Raw genomic sequence first — 22,623 nt, forward strand, 5'->3', positions numbered from 1 at the left:
GTTTCAGTATTTTGTTTTCTTAAAGGGTTTCATTCTTCCATAGAAAACTTCATTACTTTGTATTTGTTTTAGTTTTTTATTTTCTTTATTCATAAAGGGTTTCATTCTTCCCTAGAAAACTTTATTATTTTATTTTTATTTTTTTATTTTCTTTCTTCTTAAAGGGTTTCAATCTTCCCTAGAAAATTTCCTTATTTTGTTTTTTGAGTTTTATTATCTTTCTTCTTAAATGGTTTTATTCTTCCCTAGAAAAATTCATTATTTTGTTTTTATTTTTAATTTAATTTTCTTTCTTTAACGGCAATATCTTTATTTTTGCATATTATAACAAAACGCAATTTCTGTGTAAATTGCGTGCAAATTTTGTCATTACCTGGTTTTTATTGCCTTTTTTTCTTAAAGGGTACCGCCAGTGTTATTTTTTTTTAATATTCTTTCTTCTTCATGGGTAATACACGGGCCAGGGAGTCCACCGGCACACAAGCATGTTGGGCTTGGGATTCAGCAAACACGTCAATCAACTGACCAGTAGCCGTTCGACTGAAACGAGTTTAGGTCAGTCGACTGACCCAAACAGAAGTCAGTCAACTGACCTGCTCCCGAAGAATTGCTGCTCCTCCACACCTCGACAGATCATCCTTCGTGGGACACCTCCTCCTTCACGCCGACGTTGCCGACTCCTCCTCATCCACCTGTCGACATGTCCCATGTTGGGCTGCTCTATGCTCCGTTCGTCGATGATACACCCGGAGGAGGCAGCGGAAGCAATGACCATTAACAGCAGATCTTTCTTCCCCCCTGCTCTTCATATGCTAAAAAAAAGTTAAACGAGAAATGACTGCTCCTAACACTGATCGAGTCACAGGCTCCTAGCCATTAGCTGGTCCGATTTGAACGATCTCCTCCTTTGCCAATGGGTACGTAGTACATCCCAATGTTCGAAACTTACAAATTACTGCTCGCATTTCTCATACAGCACGCCATCCTTTGCCCACAGACATAGGCCAGACATAGCAGGGGTCACATTCCATTGCACGATGTTCTAAACTTACACCTCACTGCTGCCTGCCCATATACTTTTCCTTGTACTACAATACTAGAGTGGAACCCTTATCTTATGGAGCGACAGAAAGCACCCTGTTTTGTGACGCTCGATGCAGCTTTGCGCATTTTGTCAAATCAAATTCAAACAAGGCAGAAAGGAGACGACTGACTGTAGTCGTAAACAAATCCATCTGTCTTATACGAGTGGAACCTTCTTGCGACAAACGCGTGTCGGTCCCCTTCTTTATCACCGGTGTCGGCAGGCAGCCCACGCGAGCAGCCCTCCTGAACATTCCGCTTCTGTTCCGCCATGACTGCGAAGCTGCTCGCCACTATTTCCGTTTTTCCGGACCGAAAGCGTCTCCAGGTGGCACCGCCGTCACGTGCCTTTCGGAGGGGACGAGACGGTACCCCAACCTGCGTCACTGATGCTTCGTGTCCGTGTCTCCAGTCCAGCATGCGCGCCTGATGCCTCTATGAATCTTAGGTTGCATAGGCCGATCCGACGTGCACGTTCCATGTCCAGCAGTACGGAGTACTTGGTAACCAGACGTCGACTCGTTGGATTGGATGACTGTTAACGACACGGCCATGTTGATGCTGCACCAGAACTAATCCAGGATGTTTAGAGCATCTCCAGCCGTTGGACCCCAGAGGGCGCCTAAAATCGCCGCTTGAAGATGAGCCAGCGCAAAAAAAAGGTTTTGGGACGAGTTGGTCCCCGGTCGCCGCCCCAGGGCTGCCTCTATATGTGTATAATTTATTCAAAAAAAAGTTCGGCGAAGTTCGGTTAAACACAGCTAAATTTCGGCAAACTTTGGCGTATATTGACATGTTCGGCGGTACATAGCAAATATAACTAATAAAAGAAATCGATGAACGCCGAGTAGTCGCCGTCGTCGCCGCCAACCTTGCCGCCGTTGTCGTCGGCCTTCTCCTTCTTGACACGGTCGTCCCTGGTGGACCCCTGACCGGCGTCGCCAACGCGGACTGGTGGCGGCAGCGCGTCGTCGTCGTCGCTGTCTTCGATGACGACAACTCCTCCTTTGTCGCGGCCCCGGTGGCGCTGCTCGAACCGCCGCAGGGCGGCGCACTGGCGCTCCCTCGCCATCTTCAGGGAGTCCTTGCGCGCCCATTCCAGAGCCGCATCGTCATGCTCCGTCTTCACGGCGGGGAGACCCGGCTCCGTCTTCACCGGCGTGAGCCCCGACTCCGTCTTTGGCTTGACGAAGCGCGGAGGAGCCGACGAGGAGGCGCGCCGGCCGCCCTCGTTGATGACGATGCCGGCGCTCCGAGTGCGCCGGGCGAGTGACGTCTCCACCGCGGGCTCGATCTTCACGCCGAGCAGCGCCGGAGAGCCGGAGGAGTGGAAAGAAGAGCGCGAGGAGGAAGAAGAGGAGGAGCCGAACCTCTTGGGCATCCATTGCCCGTCGCGTCGGCGGCGTGCCGGGGCGGCCGCCCTCGCCGGGGGGTATGTCAACGGCGGGTTGTTGCCGCCCTCGAGGTGCGTCAGCACGCCCTCGAGCGTGCGGCCGGGGACGCCCCACCATAGGTGGAGCCCCTCGATGTTCTTCACGCCGCCCACCACCGGCGTCCCGTTGGTGGACGCCAGCCTCCGCTGCTGACGGTGCTCGAAGTACGTCAACCACGCCGCGTGGTTGTCAGCGGCATACTGGGGGAGGGCGAGTTGGTCGTCGGTGAGGGAGGCGTGCACGATCTCGACCTCGTCGGCGAAGTAGAAGGGGCGCGCCACGGCATCTGGTAACGGGGGAATGAACACTCCGCCGTTGCTGAGCCTCCACCCCGTCGGCCCGGCGCGCATGTCCGGCGGCGCCGAGATGTTGGCCTCGAACAGGAGCCACGACTCCTGTTCGCAGAACGGCGGCCGAAGCCGTTGGTCGCCGCCTCGTCTTCGGGGAACCGTTCGGCCAACGGGAGAGGGAGAGGGAGGGCTCGACGGCGGCGGCGCACGGGAGAGGAATAGGGAGGCCTCAGCGGCGGCGCACGATGAAGTAGAGCTCGGCGGCTAGGGTTGGTGTGGCCAGAGGCGAGGGAGGCCACCGGCTTATATAGCTGCGTCGCACCCGTGTGTACGCGTGCGAGGGAGGGGAGGCGTCGGCGCGTCGCCCCGTGACGCGCCGCCCATGAGGAATCAATGGCAAGGCTGACGTTGATTCCTCGCGGGAAACCGAGGCGTTGGGGGAAGACGAGGGCGGTGTCGCTGACGCGGCTGGCCCGCGGCTCTTTCGCGTCAAAACCGCTCGCTCCGGCGCCCCAGCGCGCCGGGTTCGGCCTGAATCCGTCGGCGCTGATTTCGGCACAGGATGGTGAAAATCGGGCTCCTGAAAGCGCGACTGAACCGTTTTTTCAGCATCGGTACAAAAAAATCACGTGGGAGGCCTTCCTAAGGGCACGGCTGGCTACGATGCACCGATACTTCAAAAACTGCTGTATCGCCGTACCGGACGGCGCCGATACGAACGATACGGCTTCGATACTCGTATCCCCAAGTATCCCCTTTTGCGATTTAAAAAGAAAAGAAAGAAATGCCGATACGGCTGGGACACGCTCGTGACACGGCGGGACACGGCGAGCGAGAGACGCAGCCTCCGAGCGAGGCTCAACAGCCCGTGACCACACTAATCCTAACCTTCCTCTCCCGCACTCTGTTCGACCGCAGCAGGTATTGGAGATCGAGGGCGACTCCGGAGCGCCGCCGCAGCCGCCGTCTCCACCGCCTGGGGTGGCTCTCGGCCTTGTTGACTCGCCACGCAGCCGCCTGAACTGAGCCAACTCGAGTCTTCTTCGTAGTTTCGTAGTACTAGTAGACTAATAGTAGTACTATACTATGTGCTTGATACCTTCCATCGCTGAGAGAAATAGCTGCACAAAATAGGCTATCACTCTGTTGACGTTGGTGGGATATATTTTCTTGCTGATGACTGAATTTGTTGCTTTACTGCTACTATCTACTGCTGGGGAGGGAAATCAATATGACATGTGCTGGGCCAGTATTTTGATCTCATTTCACACATTCTATTATGTTCGTATTATTACATGTTATTTTATTAAATATTTATATATAGTCGACGTATCGCCGTATTGATGTTTTTAAAAATTACCATATCCCATATCGCCGTATCAGTGATGCCGTATCGGTGCATCGGTGCTTCGTACACGGCTGGAGATGCTTTTAGGACGTCAAAAAAGGGGAGGGAGGAAGAGGGAGCTTCCCAGAATCCCAGTAGATAGATAGGTTCATTGCCATATTTACATGCAAACTTGTCAGCTCGATCAGTCTAACAACGGAGAAAGATGTGGCACGTACTAGGTACTACTGCTAATTTACACCGTGGATGGTAAACGCCAAATCTCGTCAGAGCATGAGGCCGAGGCGCTCGCTGGCCACGTCGCAGCGGACGGGCGCCAGCCCGACGCGGCCGCGCTCCAGGTCGTACTCCACCCACACGTTCATCTGGTGGTGGTGCCCGATCACGTACGCCATGATGGGCACCATGTCCGCGTTGCCGAACGTCAGGCACCACACGCCGTCGCCGCCGCGCCGCTCCCCGGGGACCTTGTACAGCAGCCTCTCCCCCGCCACCGCCATCTCCGCGCCGTTGAACAGCAGCGTCACGCTCGGCAGCCTCGCCGCCGGCGGGGTCCGCCCCTGGGGCACGCGGAAGCACGTGTCGAACGCCTCCTGGAACGCGAAGCCGGGGTCGTCGAGGGCCGGGAGGAGCGGCCTGGCCTGTCGCGTGAACTCGGCCTTCAGTGCCGAGTAGGCGTCGCCGAGCAGGAAGGTGAACTGCGTGCCGGAGTCCACCATGGTCTGCCCCGCCCCGGTGTGGTCCGGCGCGAGCACCGACGCCGGGATGGGCAGGTGCTTGGCGCCGACGCGGATGCCCAGGAGCTGGACGGAGTAGGCGACGCGGTCGAAGTAGGGGAGCGGCAACGCCGGCTGGTACAGGGGCGTGTAGTTGAGCGGGAGGAAGGTGGGCAGGTCGCTGTGGCCGAGGAGCAGCACGCCGGCGTCGTCGCGGTCGGAGATGCAGTAGGAGAAGCGGCGGGTGCTGGCCTGCGAGACGAAGGAGAGGGCGCCCCTGTTCATGCCCAGCAGCCCGGCGCTCGCGACCCCGTCCGGGGAGGAGTCGAACGCGGAGGCCATGCAGCCGAACGCCGCGCGCAGCGGCGGCCCGCCGCCGACGGCGAAGACGTCCGTCGCGAGCGCGCCGTCGGAGGAGGAGCCGTCCGCGTAGGAGAGCGACACGCTGCACCTGCTCGACGCCCCGTCGCAGGCCGGCGGCGACGGCAGGTCGCGGGAGCGGCACTGCGCGGAGGCGCAGGGCACGGCGGCGAAGGTGGCCGAGGCCCTCGGACGAAAGGACGTCGCGTTGTACCTGTTCCTGGCGCCGCCCGCCGGCGCGCAGAGCAGCCAGGACAGCTCGCTGCCGGTGTCGAGCACCATGGTGACGTTCTGCGGCGGCGTGCCGACGACGAGCGAGACGGTGAGGCTGACGTTGTGGTGGAACCGCAGCTTGCTGGGCTGCCGCGGCAGCGCCCTGGCCGGCATCTGGCGCGCCCGCAGCGCGAAAAGCTGCGGCCTCGCCCCCGCCCCGGACGGCCATGGCGCGCCAAGCAGGACGACCAGGACGAGGCAAGCGAAGACGAGCAGCGGGGGAGGCATGGCGGTGGTTGGGATGGGAGCAGGCGGAGGCCGGGACCTACGCGTGCATGTGAATGCTTGTGTTGTTGGATTCCGGTGTGGGGTTTTGGTTCGGGGTGGATTTTATGGGGTGGCGGCCGGCGCGAGCGGGCAGTGGCGAGTGGAGTGGAGTGGTGGTGACGACTGACGGACGGAGGAGCGACGGGTCACTGTCGCAGGGAGGCAGCCGGGGTTCTTTGCACCTGTCGTCTTCTATCTTTGGAACCACGGAGCGCCAGCTGGGTGGTCAGAGACATTTTAAGTAGGAGTACGCGCCAGTGCTGAGGTTTACAGCAGCAGTAATAATGCGTGCAGTACTACCACAGTATATCTACGGAGTAATTGAGAAACTTTTCGTGGAAGCTCACGCGGTCGGATTCTCTGGACCGGTAGGCCTCCTCTATTTTGAGTCAAATTTAAACGATCGATTTAACCATGATACTCCCTCCGTCACGGTTTAAAAGACGTGCTTGGAAATTCTCTGAGACCTGGGTGGTTATCTATTGGTTGTGAGATGGGCTAAAAAATAGCATTCACACTACGCATGCATATAGAAATAGTATATCGGAGTACTAATTAGCTACTAGAAATAAATGTAATGCGCTCTAAACCTTGTCTATTGTGGAAACTCACGCAAATTTAATTATGCCTTCTAAACTGTGACGGAGGGAGTATTATGATATCATCACCCTGTCTGTTTGTTTGTGTTTTTGCTTTTGCTTTTGCAGCTATTTTATTTTGGCTTCAAACACCTATATAGGAGGTTTTATAACTTTTTGATCAAAGTGAAAAAGCCATAAAAGTAGAAGCAAAAGCCCAAACAAAAAGGACCTATGAGCTACTCCATTCACTTTAAGATATTTCGGTATGTACTATTGAAATGAGTGAACAAATACACTAAAATACGTCTATATATCTCCCGCAAAAAAAATACGTCTATAACGTTTGAGTCGGAAAAAAGTTACTCTCTCGTATTCGTATTAATTCTCCCTGATTTAGTATGGACCGGAAGGAGTCGAACTTCTTATAATTAGGAACGGATGGAATACTATGTTATGGAAAAAATTGTTTTCAATAAAAATCTAATGATACATAATTTAGATATATTTTTTATGCCCCAAAAACGCTATTTTCATAAACAATTTGGAGATTCCTTTTTGCCACAACCTTCATGCTTGTCCTTCCATTGTGAAACTTTTTTTTTTTTGCAAATATCCCATTTTAAAACTTTGCAAGCACTCAAAACATTTGTCAAAATTTGCCAAAAAAAGATTCTGTTTTGTTTGAATTTATTTTCTTTCAGTTTTCCAGAGTTTACAGTTCATCACGAGCTCATTTAAGCTCATGAGCAGAAGAGGACTTCCGGCGTTGTACTAGCTTTTCCGTGGAGTATCTACGGTGCAATTGAAAAAAAAACATGGGAACATGGGTTAAAATTTGACCACCGATTTAACCAGAAAAATATAAGTTATGTTCCATAGAATGTATACCATTGAAGACATGTTTGAAATGCAAATCCCATCGTCTAATAGTATAACTTTTGGGCATATGGCTCATACTTTTTAAACCTGAATTACACTGGGTCTCTTTAATCTAGACCGAAGGGATAACCTTTTTTTAGAGAAAAATCATACGCCCGACTTTATAAATAAAGCCACCACGCAGAGTCACCGACACCAAACAACAGGTTTCACCAACGAAAGGCGGAGAGTACAAAAGGCATTAATGGTGGCACGCAAACCAGATAACAGTGGCACGCAGGCCAACAACCTACAAAGCCTAGAAAAGAGAGGAGCAACAAGCGAGGATCCGAACATCAGTTGACGCCATGAGGCTGGACCAGAGAAGAAGCAGAAGATCACACACTAGATATTAGCTCCTCGAGTGCGGCCCGATCAGCGTCCTTGGTCAATGATTTTCACTACTGCAAGAAGATAATCATTTTGAAAAAGCAATCAGACGGCCTATTAGGGAAAATATTTTCAACAGTGAATTTATCTAGTAGTCCACAATGCCCAACATAGCGTCGAGAACCCCATCGCGAAAATACGTCTGTTCTACCCCACAAGGCCCGCAACCAGCGGTCGCAGCTTAGCAAAGGAGGTAGGGGACCATGAGACCCCCCATCCAAGACCTAATACAACACCATGCCAACCTTGCCAGGACGCATCCAAAAAAGATGTGGTTTGAGTCCTTGAGAGCCAAGCAGAGAGCACAATGGTCCGAGCCGAGGCCATTACGTTTCCAGATTTGGTCGGCCGCCGAGAGTTTGCCTCTGATGGTTGGCCACATGAAGATCTTGATTTTGGGCAGCACCCTAGCAAGCCACACTTGTTTAAATCTATTGGTGGGGAGACCATAAATCAACCGCAAGTAGATGGATTTGATCGAGAATCTACCAGAAGAAGTGTGAGGCCAGATTACATAATCCCCTTCCTCCGAGAGCATCGGGGAGCAGGCAGCAAGAAGATGCCACTATCCCAACTCTTCGGGAGAGAGGGATGTTTTGAAACCAGGTCCCAACCAGCGTCGGAGAGCTTAGAGATTGAGATCTCCGGATCCGAACAATAGGAAAACAAAACAGGGAACGAGACCGCCAAAGGAGTGTCACCAAACCACCAATCCAGCCAAAAACGTACCAGGGAGCCATTGCCAATCACAAACTTCACGTGTTCCCTGAAGACATCTCTAACTTCTATCAAATCGCGCCAAAACTGGGACCCACCCAAGGGCGAAGCAAATATGGGGCTACAGTTTTGGAAGTATCTGCCTTTCAGAATGTCGAACCAGATCGTTCCAGGCCCTGTGGACATGATTTTCCACCACCATTTAATAATAAGGCATTTATTCATGATGGAAGTGTTCAGAATGCCTAGCCCCCATGTGATTTGGGGAGGCAGATGGACTGCCACTTAACCAACCTATATCTATGACGGTTGTCGGAAGAATTCCAATAGAACGCACCCGTGTGCTTGTCAAACCCATTATGCGTCCCCTCCGTAAGGTGATAAAAGCCCACAGTGAACATTGGTAAAGAAGTGAGGCAAACATTCATACGGCACACTTTGCCAGCATTAGAGTTGTATCGGCCTCACTATGGCATGACATGGTTACCAACATTGGCTACCAGAGGTTTAAAGTCCTTGGCACACAACTTAAAGGGAGCAATAGGGAGGCCCATGTATTTAAAAGGGAAAGAGCCGAGTTGGCAATTAAGGAGTTGCAAGACTCTCACCGCCTCAGAGGTGGTCACCCCAGTGACCAAGATCTCGCTCTTAGAAAAGATAATTTTAAGACCCGAGAGAGCTTCGAAGCAGAAGAGAATAAACTTGAGATTAGTAAGACATTGATCGTTCAGCTCCATCATATTAATAGTATCATCAGCATACTGCAAGTGGGAAACACCATCGGGAATGATATGAGAAGACACTGGGGAGATATGGCCCGACTGGGCAGCACAAGACAAGATGCAAGAAAGCGCGTCGGCCACAAAATTAAAGATAAGGGGGAAAACGGGCACCCTTCCCCGAGGCCTCTACCATTGGCAAAAGAAATACCAGTATACAATCTTCTCTATTCTTAGGATCCTCAAAATAAATGAGGCCTTCAAGACATGATTTATGTGATATGTATAATGAAAATGGATTTGGATTTGTTCAAAAATTGTACGTGTTGACAACTTTCTGCGTAAGCTCCTAATATCCTGCCAAAAATGCAATTAGAGCCTTGGCTTAGTGGTTAGATATGTGATTATGCAGCCTGTCCATCCGGATTCAGTTCCCAGAATTGATACATGTTTTTTCCCATTTCATTTCCTTGTGAACCAAGCTTGTTGTGTGGTGCATACAACTTTAAGCTATGATCCAAGCACATAGTGGTGGGCCATGGGGCGAGATACTATTGACAACTAAAAATAATCCTACTGCAAAAACAACATTGGAGCATGCTTAGGAGATAGATCACGAGATTACCACTATACATGCAGTCTCTCGCAGCAGAAGAAGAGTCGGAGCAGCACGTCGCCAGAGTCATCTCCTCCTCGTCACCGGTCTCCCTCACGCAGTCGGTAGCCGGATCCCATGAACAGGTTCGCCAGAGCAGTGCAAGCTGACTGCCTCTAATGGTATCCACGCATGCAGGAGGAATGTTGTGCGATGGACTGCAAGGTCTGATCACATAGCCAGGCGACCGAGTAGAGGTGCCTGCTTGCAACACATGCAAAGCCCTAATGACGACGTCGAAGTGGTCATTTTCCAAAGGTAGCCGCACCTTTACTATGTATAGCCATCCGCCACGGGACCATCACATGGGCCTCGCATGGATTCTAAAGCCCGAAGTCTTCTCGGCCCAGATCCAAGGCTTGGTCGGATCTCATCTGACCAGTGACGAGGCCATGCACCTAGGGTAGGGCAATAGACCTGATCTAAGCAACCCACCCAAAGACGCTGCCCTACAGTCAAAGGACAATCAAAGGACAGTAAATTCTACCAACTGGAATTACTTGAGTGCATGCCCACTCGACCAACATCTCCATTCGGATACCCCAATTCCATTCGACAAGCATATCATCACTCGACCATACAAGAAACCACTTGGAGTATAGAAGACCTAAAGTCACCCTGGACAACCATGGACAGGTATTCAGTCCATAGACTTAAGGATCATTTATATCACTTTAATGCTAGCATTACCAGTAATGCCCCCTCTTTATGTACATTCAACCCTTGTAACGTGGGATGCCTAGGGTCTTGGCGCACTCTATATAAGCCACCCCCTCCACTGGCACAAGGGTTCGCACCCCCTGTAACATCATGCATAATCCAATCGACCGAGCCTCCGGGCATCAAGACGTAGGGATGTTACTTCCGCCGCGAAGGGCCTGAACTCGTACATCTTGCGTGCACAATCTCACCGTAGCTAGGATCTTGCTTCTACATACTTACCCCCCTACTTTACTGTCAGACTTAGAACCACGATAGATGGCGCCCACCGTGGGGCAGGTGTCTTAGCGACTTTCCGGTGAGGTTGTGATTTCTCTGAGTCCTTTCATCATGGTTTCTGGTGGAGGTTTGGTTGAGGGCCGCGAGATCCATCTTGGCACGCTCGTCTTCATCGCCGACGACTCCGCTTGGCTTCAAGAAGCTCCTCTCAACATCGAGGCGCTCCCCGTCCGTGGGGCGACTGAGGGAGTCCTGGATTAGGGGGTGTTCGGATAGCCGGACTATACCTTCAGCCGGACTCCTGGACTATGAAGATACAAGATTGAAGACTTCGTCCCGTGTCCGGGAGGGACTTTTCTTGGCGTGGAAGGCAAGTTTGGCAATACGGATATGTAGATCTCCTACCATTGTAACCGACTCTATGTAACCCTAACCCTATCCGGTGTCTATATAAACCGGAGGGTTTTAGTCCGTAGGACAACATACACATCAACAATCATACCATAGGCTAGCTTCTAGGGTTTAGCCTCTTCGATCTCGTGGTAGATCTACTCTTGTACTACCCATATCATCAATATTAATCAAGCAGGACGTAGGGTTTTACCTCCATCAAGAGGGCCCGAACCTGGGTAAAACTTCGTGTCCCTTGCCTCCTGTTACCATCCGGCCTAGACGCACAGTTCGGGACCCCCTACTCAAGATCCGCCGGTTTTGACACCGACATTGGTGCTTCCATTGAGAGTTCCTCTGTGTCGTCGCCGTCAGGCTCGATGGCTCCTACGATCATCAATAGAGATGCAGTCCAGGGTGAGACCTTCCTCCCCGGACAGATCTTCGTCTTCGGCGGCTTCGCACTGCGGGCCGATTCGCTCGGCCGTCTGGAGCAGATCGAAAGCTACGCCCCTGGCCGTCAGGTCAGATTTAGAAGTTTAAACTACACGGCTGACATCCGCGGGGACTTGATCTTCGACGGATTCGAGCCACTACCGAGCGCGCCGCACTGTCACGACGAGCATGATCTAGCTCTGCCGCCGAACAGTGCCCTGGAGGCCGCACCCGCATCGGCTCCGACCCTCAATTCGGAGCCAACTGCGCCGATCGAGGATGGGCGGTTGATGCCACCTCGGGGGCTGCGACCCCAATGGTGATTGAGCCGAACACCAGCCCCGTACTCGGCGAGACTCATGACCCCAAGGAGTCGGACTCTTCTCTGGACTCCAAACCCTCCGCGCCCCTGCCGATCGAATCTAATTGGGCGCCGATCATGGAGTTCACTGCTGCGGACATCTTTCAGCACTCGCCTTTCATCGATATCCTGAAGTCACTGAAGTCTCTCTCTTTATCAGGAGAGCCCTGGCCGGACTACGGTCAGCAAGGTTGGGGTACGGACGATGAAGAAATTCAAAGCCCACCCACCATCCACTTTGTAGCCACTGTCGACGACTTAATCGACATGCTCGACTTCGACTCCGAAGACATCGACGGTATGGACGCCGATGAAGGAGATGATGAAGAACCAGCGCCTACTAGGCCCTGGAAAGTCACCTCGTCATATGACATATACATGGTGGACACCCCAAAAGAGGGAGATGGCGATGGAACAGCGGAGGATGACCCCTCCAAGAAACAGCCTAAGCGTCGGCGTCAGCGGCGCCGCTCAAAATCCCGCCAAAACAAATATGGTGATTCCAGCACGGGAGATAATAATACTCCAGAAAGTGTCGAAGAAACCCCCCTCCAGCAAGACTTAGCATAGGAGGATGGAGAAACCAACCCTCATGAGAGAGCGGCAGACAGAGAGGTCGAGGACAATAATTATATGCCTCCCTCCAAAGATGAGGCAAGCCTCGGCAACGACGAATTCGTCGTGCCAGAGGATCCCGTCGAGCAAGAGCGTTTTCAACGCAGGCTTATGGCCATGGCAAGAAGCCTCAAGAAAAAACAGCAACAGCTTAGAGCTGATCAAGATTTGCTGGTCGACAGATGGACTGAAGTCCTTGCGGCCGAAGAGCATAAACTCGAACGCCCCTCCAAGAGCTACCCAAAGCGCATGTTGCTACCCCGATTAGAGGAGGAAGCACTTGATGCGGCCGACCGGCCACCTCGTGGCCGCGACAAAGAGGCCTCCCGGCCCTCCACTCAAGCCGCACCCCGTACGAAGGCACGGGAATATGCGCCGAACTTACGAGACATGTTGGAGGACAAGGCAAGGCAAACACGATCGATCTACGGATCGCGTGGGCGCCCCACAGCTCGAGACGGTAACCGTCACGCCGGCCACAAATTCGGCAGGGCCGAACACAATAGACAAAGCTCATTGGAGCTACGTCATGATATCGCCCAGTACAGAGGCGCCGCACACCCACTATGCTTTACAGACGAAATAATGGATCATCAAATCCCTGAGGGTTTCAAACCCGTGAACATCGAATCATATGATGACACAACAGATCCTGCGGTATGGATCGAGGATTATCTCCTTCATATCCACATGGCCCGCGGCAACGATTTCCACGCCATCAAATACCTCCCACTCAAGCTTAAAGGACCAGCTCGGCATTGGCTTAACAGCTTGCCAACAGGATCAATCAGTTGTTGGGAGGACCTGGAAGCCGCATTCCTCGATAATTTCCAGGGCACTTATGTGCGACCCCCAGACGCCGACGACCTAAGTCACGTAATTCAGCAGCCAGAGGAATCGGCCAGGCAATTCTGGACACGGTTCCTAACAAAGAAAAATCAAATAGTCGACTGTCCGGACGCTGAGGCCCTAGCAGTCTTCAAGCACAATATCTGTGACGAGTGGCTGGCCCGGCACCTTGGACAGGAAAAGCCGAAATCTATGGCAGCACTCACGACACTCATGACCCACTTTTGCGCGGGAGAAGACAGCTGGCTTGCTCGTAGCAACAGTATGACCAAGAACCCTGGGAATTCGGACACCAGGGACAGTAGTGGCAGGTCGCGTCACAACAAGCAGAAGCGCCGCATTAACGGCGACAATGCTGAGGATACAACAGTTAATGCCGGATTCAGAGGCTCTAAATCCGGTCAGCGGAAAAAGCCATTCAAAAGGAATCCTAGGGGCCCGTCCAGTTTGGACCGAATACTCGACCGCTTGTGCCAGATACATGGCACCCCCGAAAAGCTGGCCAATCACACCAACAGGGATTGTTGGGTGTTCAAGCAGGCAGGCAAGTTAAACGCCGAAAATGAAGATAAGGGGCTGCATAGCGATGACGACGAGGAGCCCCGACCACCGAACAACAGTGGACAGAAGGGTTTTCCCCCATAAGTGCGGACGATGAACATGATATACGCAACCCACGTCCCCAAAAGGGAGCGGAAGCGCGCGTTAAGGGACGTATACGCGGTAGAGCCAGTCGCCCCAAAGTTCAACCCATGGTCCTCCTGCCCGATCACCTTTGATCGAAGGGACCATCCCACTAGCATCCGTCATGGCGGATTCGCCGCATTGGTCCTAGACCCAATTATTGATGGATTTCATCTCACTAGAGTCCTTATGGACGGTGGCAGCAGCATGAACCTGCTTTACCAGGATACAGTGCGGAAAATGGGCATAGATCCCTCGAGGATTAAGCCCACCAAAACAACCTTTAAAGGCGTAATACCAGGTGTAGAGGCCAACTGTACAGGCTCAGTCACACTTGAAGTGGTCTTCGGATCTCCGAATAATTTCCGAAGCGAGGAGTTAATCTTCGACATAGTCCCGTTTCACAGTGGTTATCACGCACTGCTCGGGCGAACCGCATTCACTAAGTTCAATGCAGTACCACACTATGCATACCTTAAGCTCAAGATGCCAGGCCCCCGAGGAGTAATTACGATCAATGGAAACACCGAACGCTCCCTCCGAACGGAGGAGCACACGGCGGCCCTTGCAGCGGAAGTACAAAGCAGCCCCTCCAGGCAGTTCTCCAGTCCGGCCACTAAACGACCGGACACCGTCAAGCGCGCCCGGAGTAACCTACAACAAGACCGCCTGGCATGATCCGAGCAGGCGTAGCAACGCGGCCCCAACCCCAACCCTCGCAAAAAGGCGACGCCAGTACTTTGCGTACATAACTATGCTCTAGAGATACCATGGGTACAGGGGGAGGGGCACCATCACGGCACGCCCAAAAATACGGCTTAAACCATACCAGGGGCTGCCGATTTTTTTTTAAATTTTCTCTTACTTTCAGGACTCCATCCTTCAGAAGGCCTGTTCGGCAGTTTAATGGCCGCACAAACGATGCAAGAACCAGGGAAGCAGACAAGCCACGCCGCAGTACGGAACTCCCAGGTGGTCTCTATCACGAGCAGTATACCTGCTCCGCATACTGTTCCGCAGCTTGCCCCTGGAACGGACATGTTAACTAGTCCAACCTTCCACTTATCGCATTATTTGTATCGTTCTGCTTTGGTTGCAGCCCTTTTTAATAAACAATGCATAGCTTTCGTCTATTTTTGCATTACCTTTTTTTTCTTTATATATGTTCCTTAACGACATGTTGCACCCGTACACGTTGGTACGGCCAAAATACGCCAGGGGCTTTAATACCCCTCAATATGGTGTGAGAAGTCCGAACACTTTAACAAGTGCGGCACCCCGAACTTATAGCATTATATGCATCGGCTCCGAATCATGTCTTGGGTAAATAGTTGGGTTTGCCCGGCTCCTATGTTTTGGTGCCTTATGTTCCGCTATATCGGCTAAGGTAGCACTACGAGAACCACTGCGATTGTGCCCCAGTTGAGCTGGGTCGAGCACCTCAGTGGAGAAAGCTAAAACTGACTGTCATGATGAAGCGAGAGCTGGTCGCTGTTCGAGAGGTTTTTCGAGTCCCTAAAGACTTATGCCGCTTAGGGCGAGGAGCCGGCTCTGTCCGGCCAAGGCGTGGATAGCGCCCCGAACTCGGTCTTCCGAATACCAGGGGCTTCGCCGAAATTTAAAATTATAGAATTCTATGGCTAAGTGAGAGTGTTCACGCATTATAGTCTGATTGCCTTGTTCGTTGGGCTGAGTGCCTCCCTCGAAGGACCCAAACATGGGAAAAAGAGCGCTTAGGTTTATCCCCGAACACCCCAGCACTAGCGGCACGGGGGCAGAAGCCGACGACTCGCCATCTCTCAGAATTGATAAACAGCTGCATAGAAGGTAATATTTTAAATTCCAATAGAATTGCTTAGCGCATATGAACAAGTTTTCAGCGCACAGGACAAAACGAGCAAGTTTCACTCAAAAATTACATCCCTAGAACATTCATCCGCCACAAGGCGGGCACCCTTCAGAACATCCTTATAGTAATTCTCGGGCTTGCGATGCTCTTTCCCCGGCGGTGGCCCGTCCTTCACAAGCTTCTCAGCATCCAGCTTGCCCCAGTGCACCTTAGCACGGGCAAGGGCCCTACGGGCACCTTCAATGCATACAGAGCGCTTGATGACTTCGAGCCTTGGACAGGCCTCCACCAGCCGCTGCACCAGCCCGAAATAGCTCCCAGGCAGAGCCCCTCCAGGACACAGCCGAACAATGAGGCCCTTCATGGCCTCTTCGGCCGCCTTGTGGAGCTCGACCAGTTGCTTCAGCTGGTCGCTCAGGGGCATGGGGTGTCCGGCCTCAGCATACTGAGACCAGAACACCTTCTTTGTCGAGCTTCCCTCCTCGGCTCGATAGAATGCGGCGGCATCGGACACACTCCGGGGAAGATCTGCGAATGCTCCTGGAGAGCTCCGGATTCGGGTAAGTAACAAGTAACTCACGTTTATGTATTTGCTTTGCTTAAAGAATGCCTTACCCGCCGCTATCTTGTTCACCTCATCCAACTCCTGGAGGGTCTTCTGGGATTCGGCCTTGGCAGACTTGGCATTTTCAATAGCCAGCGCGAGCTCGGACGCTCGCGTCTTTGAGTCAAGCTCCAAACTCTCATGTTTCTCCATGAGAGCCTGCAGCTCTTGCCGCACCTTGCCAACCTCGGCCTCATACTTATCCCGCTCAGTGCGCTCCGAGGCCGCCCTCCTCTCGGCCTAGACCAGCGCTTGCTTAAGGGTCGCCACTTCAGACGTGGCCCCTACAATAGCCACGATAATCCTGTCATTCTTTGCAATTGCACCTTTTATATATTTTTTAAAAAACAAGGTATTTCTTACCCTCATTGTCCTCGAGCTGCTTCTTGGCATGCCCGAGCTCTTGCTCGGACCGCTCGAGGCTCTGCTTCAGCGTGTCCACTTCCACGGTCAGTGCGGCGGACGCAAGCAGGGAAGCCTGCATATGCATATTGACTCATTTTTGTTAGGCTCTTGCGAATTCTATTTGATCCTCTATTCGGCTTTTCTTCCCGAACGCCAAATAGAGCATCAGGGGCTACTGTCTATGCGGTATTATTATTTACACATTCTTTACTTACCTCAAAGCCCGTCAAAAGGCTAGTACAAGCTTCAGTCAGTCCGCTCTTGGCGGACTGAACCTTCTGGACCACCGCACTCATAATAGTGCGGTGCTCCTCGTCGATGGAGGCGCCTTGGAGCGCCTCCAACATATTGTCCGGCGCCTCCGGTTGGACGGGGGCCACTGACACGGTGGACTTACTCCTCTTGGAAGGAGGTCCCCTGCCGGACTCTGGAACCTTTGAAGGTTCCGGAGCGGTGTCCGGCCTAGAGCCAGACTTGGAGCCCTGGGGGTTTCATTCCCTTTACTCCTGGAGTCCGGGAGGTCGCCTTGCGGCACCTCCAGGACCACCTCCTCGCAGCTTGGAACCTGTTGGGACAACACTTTGGTGTCGTCCGTAGGGCGGGGTGAGGAAGCCGTTGGAAGCGAGTTTACATCCGACGAGTCCAGTGAGCCGCTCGACGATGCATCGAGCTGGTCTTTGGGTGGGCTGCATAAACATATTCGATGTAAGGGAAAGTTGTGCAATAAACGAATACTATGAATTACTCTGGTATCTGGATACTTACGATTTTGCCAGGGGCTTGGCCCTGGGCTGCCACTCCTCTCCACCGTCATCAGCGTCGGTGGAGTAGTCCGGAGGAAGGGTTTTCCCCTTCTTGGACCCTCCGGCCTCCCCAGAGAGGGCGGCCTTCCTTTTCTTCTCTCCTCTCGCTGGAGGGGGAGAGGTTTCTTCTTCTTCCTCCTCGTCTTCACGGGAGGAATGCACCTCGGAACCATCGGATGATGGATCCGACACCTCCTGGCGCCGGGCACTCTTTCGAGTCCCCGCGGCCTTTTTTGCGGCCTTCTTCTCCGGCACCACATAGGGTGTCGGAACCAGCAGCTTCGCCAAGCGAGCGTCCGCTGGGCCTTCGGGCAAAGGAGCCGGACAGTTGATCTGTCCGGATGTCACCTGCCAATCCTGTCGAAGGTAAGGGAGCTTAGATCCCGCATGGAGTTAAACTATGAAAAACCGATACCTTGTAAAAGGAAAAAAACAGCTTACCGCGAGAGCGTGATGCTGCACACTGAATCCGCGATCCTCGGTAGCGGATGCGGGAGCCTCGGCGCCCTTGAAAAGCACCTTCCAGGCATCTTTGTATGTCGTGTCGAAGAGACTGCTCAGAGTTTGGTGCCGCACCGGGTCGAACTCCCACAGGTTGAAAGCCCGTTGTTGACACGGGAGGATCAAGCGGATGAGCATAACCTGGACTACGTTGACAAGTTTGAGCTTCTTGTCCACCAGGGTTTGGACGCATGTTTGGAGTCCGGTCAGCTCTCCCTTCTTGCCCCATGACAGGCCCGTCTCCTTCCAGGAGGTGAGCCGCGTAGGGGGTCCGGATCGAAACACAAGGGGTGCGACCCATTCGGCGGCGCGCGGCTCGGTGATGTAAAACCACCCCGATTGCCACCCCTTCAGGGTCTCCACAAAGGAGCCCTCGAGCCATAGGACGTTGGCCCTCTTGCCCACCATGGCGCCTCCGCACTCCGCCTGGTTGCCGCGCACCACCTTCGGCTTGACGTTGAAAGTCTTGAGCCATAGGCCGAAATGAGGGCGGATGCGGAGGAAGGCCTCGCACACGACGATAAACGCCGAGATGTTGAGGACGAAGTTCGGGGCCAGATCGTGGAAATCCAGGCCGTAGTAGAACATGAGCCCCCAGACAAATGGGTGGAGAGGGAAGCCCAGTCCACGGAGGAAATGGGGGAGGAACACCACCCTCTCATGGGGCCTAGGGGTGTGGATGAGCTGCCCCTTTTCGGGGAGCCGGTACGTGATGTCGTTATACAGGTATCCGGCCTTCCTCAGCTTTTTGATATGTCCCTCCGTGACGGAGGAGACCATCCACTTGCCTCCCGCTCCGGACATGGCTGGAGAAGGTTGAGGTGGGGAGTGCGGACTTGGGCGCTGGAGCTCGAGTGCGCAAGAATGGATAGGCGAAGGAGGAAGAAGGCATAGGTGAAAAGGTGGATCCTTATCCCCTTATATGGGTGGACGCAACTACATGTCCCCACCAGCCTGGTAAAACTCGCTTATCTCCAAGCACCGTAATCAATGGAGCGGTTGGGTTACCCATGCCTGTATTGATGAGAATCCCAGGATAAGGGGACACGATCTCTACTTTAACAAGAGTGCCAAGGAAACCGCCTCGCATAACGCACTGAGGTGGGATAATGAAATGACTCGGATAAAGGCTTGGCCATGGTGTGTCACGCTACGGAATACGTCAGCAGATTAGATTGGTGTAAATATTATTCTCTCTATGGAAATATGTGGAAACTTATTTTGCAGAGCCGGACACTATCTTTGTGTTCAAAATCTTCTACGAAGTACTTGGAGGAGGAACCTACCTTGCAATGCCGAAGACAATCTGCGCGCCGGATTCGTCGTCATTGAAGCCTGGTTCAGGGGCTACTCAGGGAGTCCTGGATTAGGGGTGTTCGGATAGCCGGACTATACCTTCAGCCGGACTCCTGGACTATGAAGATACAAGATTGAAGACTTCGTCCCATGTCCGGGAGGGACTTTCCTTGGCGTGGAAGGCAAGCTTGGCGATATGGATATGTAGATCTCCTACCATTGTAACCGACTCTATGTAACCCTAACCCTATCCGGTGTCTATATAAACCGGAGGGTTTTAGTCCGTAGGACAACATACACATCAACAATCATACCATAGGATAGCTTCTAGGGTTTAGCCTCTTCGATCTCGTGGTAGATCTACTCTTGTACTACCCATATCATCAATATTAATCAAGCAGGACATAGGGTTTTACCTCCATCGAGAGGGCCCGAACCTGGGTAAAACTTCGTGTCCCTTGCTTCCTGTTACCATCCGGCCTAGACGCACAATTCGGGACCCCCTACCCGAGATCCGCCGGTTTTGACACCGACAGCGACACACTTTCATGTGTGCGTTCGCGGCGTCCTTCTGCGGCAGCCGTCGACTCAGTATTGGTTGGCTCCCGCAACATCTTCGCTCCCCGCTGCTCACCGTCACAAGCGATCCGGTCGGTCATGGCTTCAGCGGTGGGTGAAGCACATGGTGGCACGTCAGTCGGCCACCCCTCAAGTCACGGCAATCGAGCCCGACGAATCTCTCTACAGCATGTTCAACCTGTCGACTAGCTCCGTCGAGACCCTTTCCAAGTGCGACAGCAGCAACCCCGCCGCGGAGGTCCTTGCTACCTCTTGAGGACTTGCGTTGGTTTTCCCTTGAAGAGGAAAGGGTGATGCGGCAAAGTAGCGTAAGTATTTCCCTCAGGTTTTGAGAACCAAGGTATCAATCCAGTAGGAGGCCACGCACGAGTCCCTCGCACCTACACAAACAAATAAATCCTCGCAACCAACGCGATAAGGGGTTGTCATCCCTACACGGTCACTTACGAGAGTGAGATCTGATAGATATGATAAGATAATATTTTTGGTATTTTTATGATAAAGATGCAAAGTAAAATAAAAGGCAAAGGAAATAACTAAGTATTGGAAGATTAATATGATGGAAGATAGACCCGGGGGCCATATGTTTCACTAGTGGCTTCTCTCACTAGCATAAGTATTCATGGTGGGTAAACAAATTACTGTTGAGCAATTGACAGAATTGAGCATAGTTATGAGAATATCTAGGTATGATCATGTATATAGGCATCACTTCCAAGACAAGTAGACCGACTCCTGTCTGCATCTACTACTATTACTCCACACATCGACCGCTATCCAGCATGCATATTAAGTTCATAAGAATAGAGTAACGCTTTAAGCAAGATGACATGATGTAGAGGGATAAACTCATGCAATATGAAATAAACCCCATCTTGTTATCCTCGATGGCAACAATACAATACGTGCCTTGCTGCCCCTACTGTCACTGGGAAAGGACACCACAAGACTGAACCCAAAGCTAAGCACTTCTCCCATTGCAAGAAAGATCAATCTAGTAGGCCAAACCAAACTGATAATTCGAAGAGACTTGCAAAGATAACCAATCATAGATAAAAGAATTCAGAGTAGATTCAAATATTGTTGATAGATAAACTTGATCATAAACCCACAACTCATCGGTCTCAACAAACACACCGCAAAAGAAGATTACATCGAATAGATCTCCACAAGAGAGGGGGAGAACTTTGTATTGAGATCCAAAAAGAGAGAAGAAGCCAGCTAGCTAATAACTATGGACCCATAGGTCTGAGGTAAACTACTCACACTTCATCGGAGAGGCTATGGTGTTGATGTACAAGCCCTCCGTGATCGATGCCCCCTCCGACGGAGCTCCGGAAAAGGTCCCAAGATAGGATCTCGTGGATACAGAAAGTTACGGCAGTGAAATTAGGGTTTTGGCTCCGTATCTGGTAGTTTGGGGGTACGTAGGTATATATAGGAGGAAGGAGTACGTCGGTGGAGCAACAGGGAGCCCACGAGGGTGGAGGGCGCGCCCAGGGGGTAGGCGCGCCCCTACCCCGTGGCCTCCTGGTTGATGTCTTGACGTAGGGTCCAAGTCCTCTGGATCATGTTCGTTCTGAAAATCACGTTCCCGAAGGTTTCATTCCGTTTGGACTCCGTTTGATATTCTTTTTCTGCGAAACCCTAAAATAGGCAACAAAAAAACAACAATTCTGGGCTGGGCCTCCGGTTAATAGGTTAGTCCCAAAAATAATATAAAATTGTATAATAAAGCCCAATAATGTCCTAAACAGAATATAATATAGCATGGAACAATCAAAAATTGTAGATACGTTGGAGCCGTATCAAGCATCCCCAAGCTTAATTCCTGCTCGTCCTCGAGTAGGTAAATGATAAAAACAGAATTTTTGATGTGGAATGCTACTTGGCATAATTTCAATGTAATTCTTCTTAATTGTGGTATGAATATTCAGATCCGAAAGATTCAAGACAAAAGTTCAATATTGACATAGAAATAATAATACTCCAAGCATAGTAACTAAGCAATTATGTCTCTTCAAAATAACATGGCCAAAGAAAATTATCCCTACAAAATCATATAGTCTGGCTATGCTCTATCTTCACCACACAAAGTATTTAAATCATGCACAACCCCGATGACAAGCCATGGACATAGCACTTTAGGTGGAATAGAATGGTGGTTGTGGAGGAGACAAAAAGGGGGAAGATAGTCTCACATCAACTAGGCGTATCAACGGGCTATGGAGATGCCCATCAATAGATATCAATGTGAGTGAGTAGGGATTGCCATGCAACGGATGCACTAGAGCTATAAGTATATGAAAGCTCAACAAAAGGAACTAAGTGGGTGTGCATCCAACTCGCTTGCTCACGAATACGTAGGGCATTTTGAGGAAGCCCATCATTGGAATATACAAGCCAAGTTCTATAATGAAAAATTCCCACTAGTATATGAAAGTGATAACATAGGAGACTCTCTATTATGAAGATCATGGTGCTACTTTGAAGCACAAGTGTGGTAAAAGGATAGTAGCATTGTCCCTTCTCTCTTTTTCTCTCATTTTTTGGGCCTTTTATT

At 51.8% G+C, this 22,623-nt stretch overlaps 1 protein-coding gene across 1 annotated transcript; it reads right to left on the reverse strand.

The window, feature by feature from the left end:
• Positions 1 to 4,258: 4,258 nt before the first annotated feature.
• LOC123062571 (aspartic proteinase PCS1) lies at positions 4,259 to 5,959 on the reverse strand. Its single transcript, XM_044486152.1, has one exon. The coding sequence runs from the start codon at positions 5,729 to 5,731 to the stop codon at positions 4,421 to 4,423; it is 1,311 nt and encodes a 436-aa protein (XP_044342087.1). The 5' UTR covers positions 5,732 to 5,959; the 3' UTR covers positions 4,259 to 4,420.
• Between the last annotated feature and the right edge of the window lie 16,664 nt (positions 5,960 to 22,623).

Source organism: Triticum aestivum, chromosome 3A, assembly GCF_018294505.1.
Source record: "Triticum aestivum cultivar Chinese Spring chromosome 3A, IWGSC CS RefSeq v2.1, whole genome shotgun sequence".
In the NCBI taxonomy this organism is placed as follows: domain Eukaryota; kingdom Viridiplantae; phylum Streptophyta; class Magnoliopsida; order Poales; family Poaceae; genus Triticum; species Triticum aestivum.

Excerpts from the sequence above, each read along its gene's own strand:
- LOC123062571 (XM_044486152.1), bottom strand. The coding sequence starts at position 5,731 with ATGCCTCCCCCGCTGCTCGTCTTCGCTTGCCTCGTCCTGGTCGTCCTG.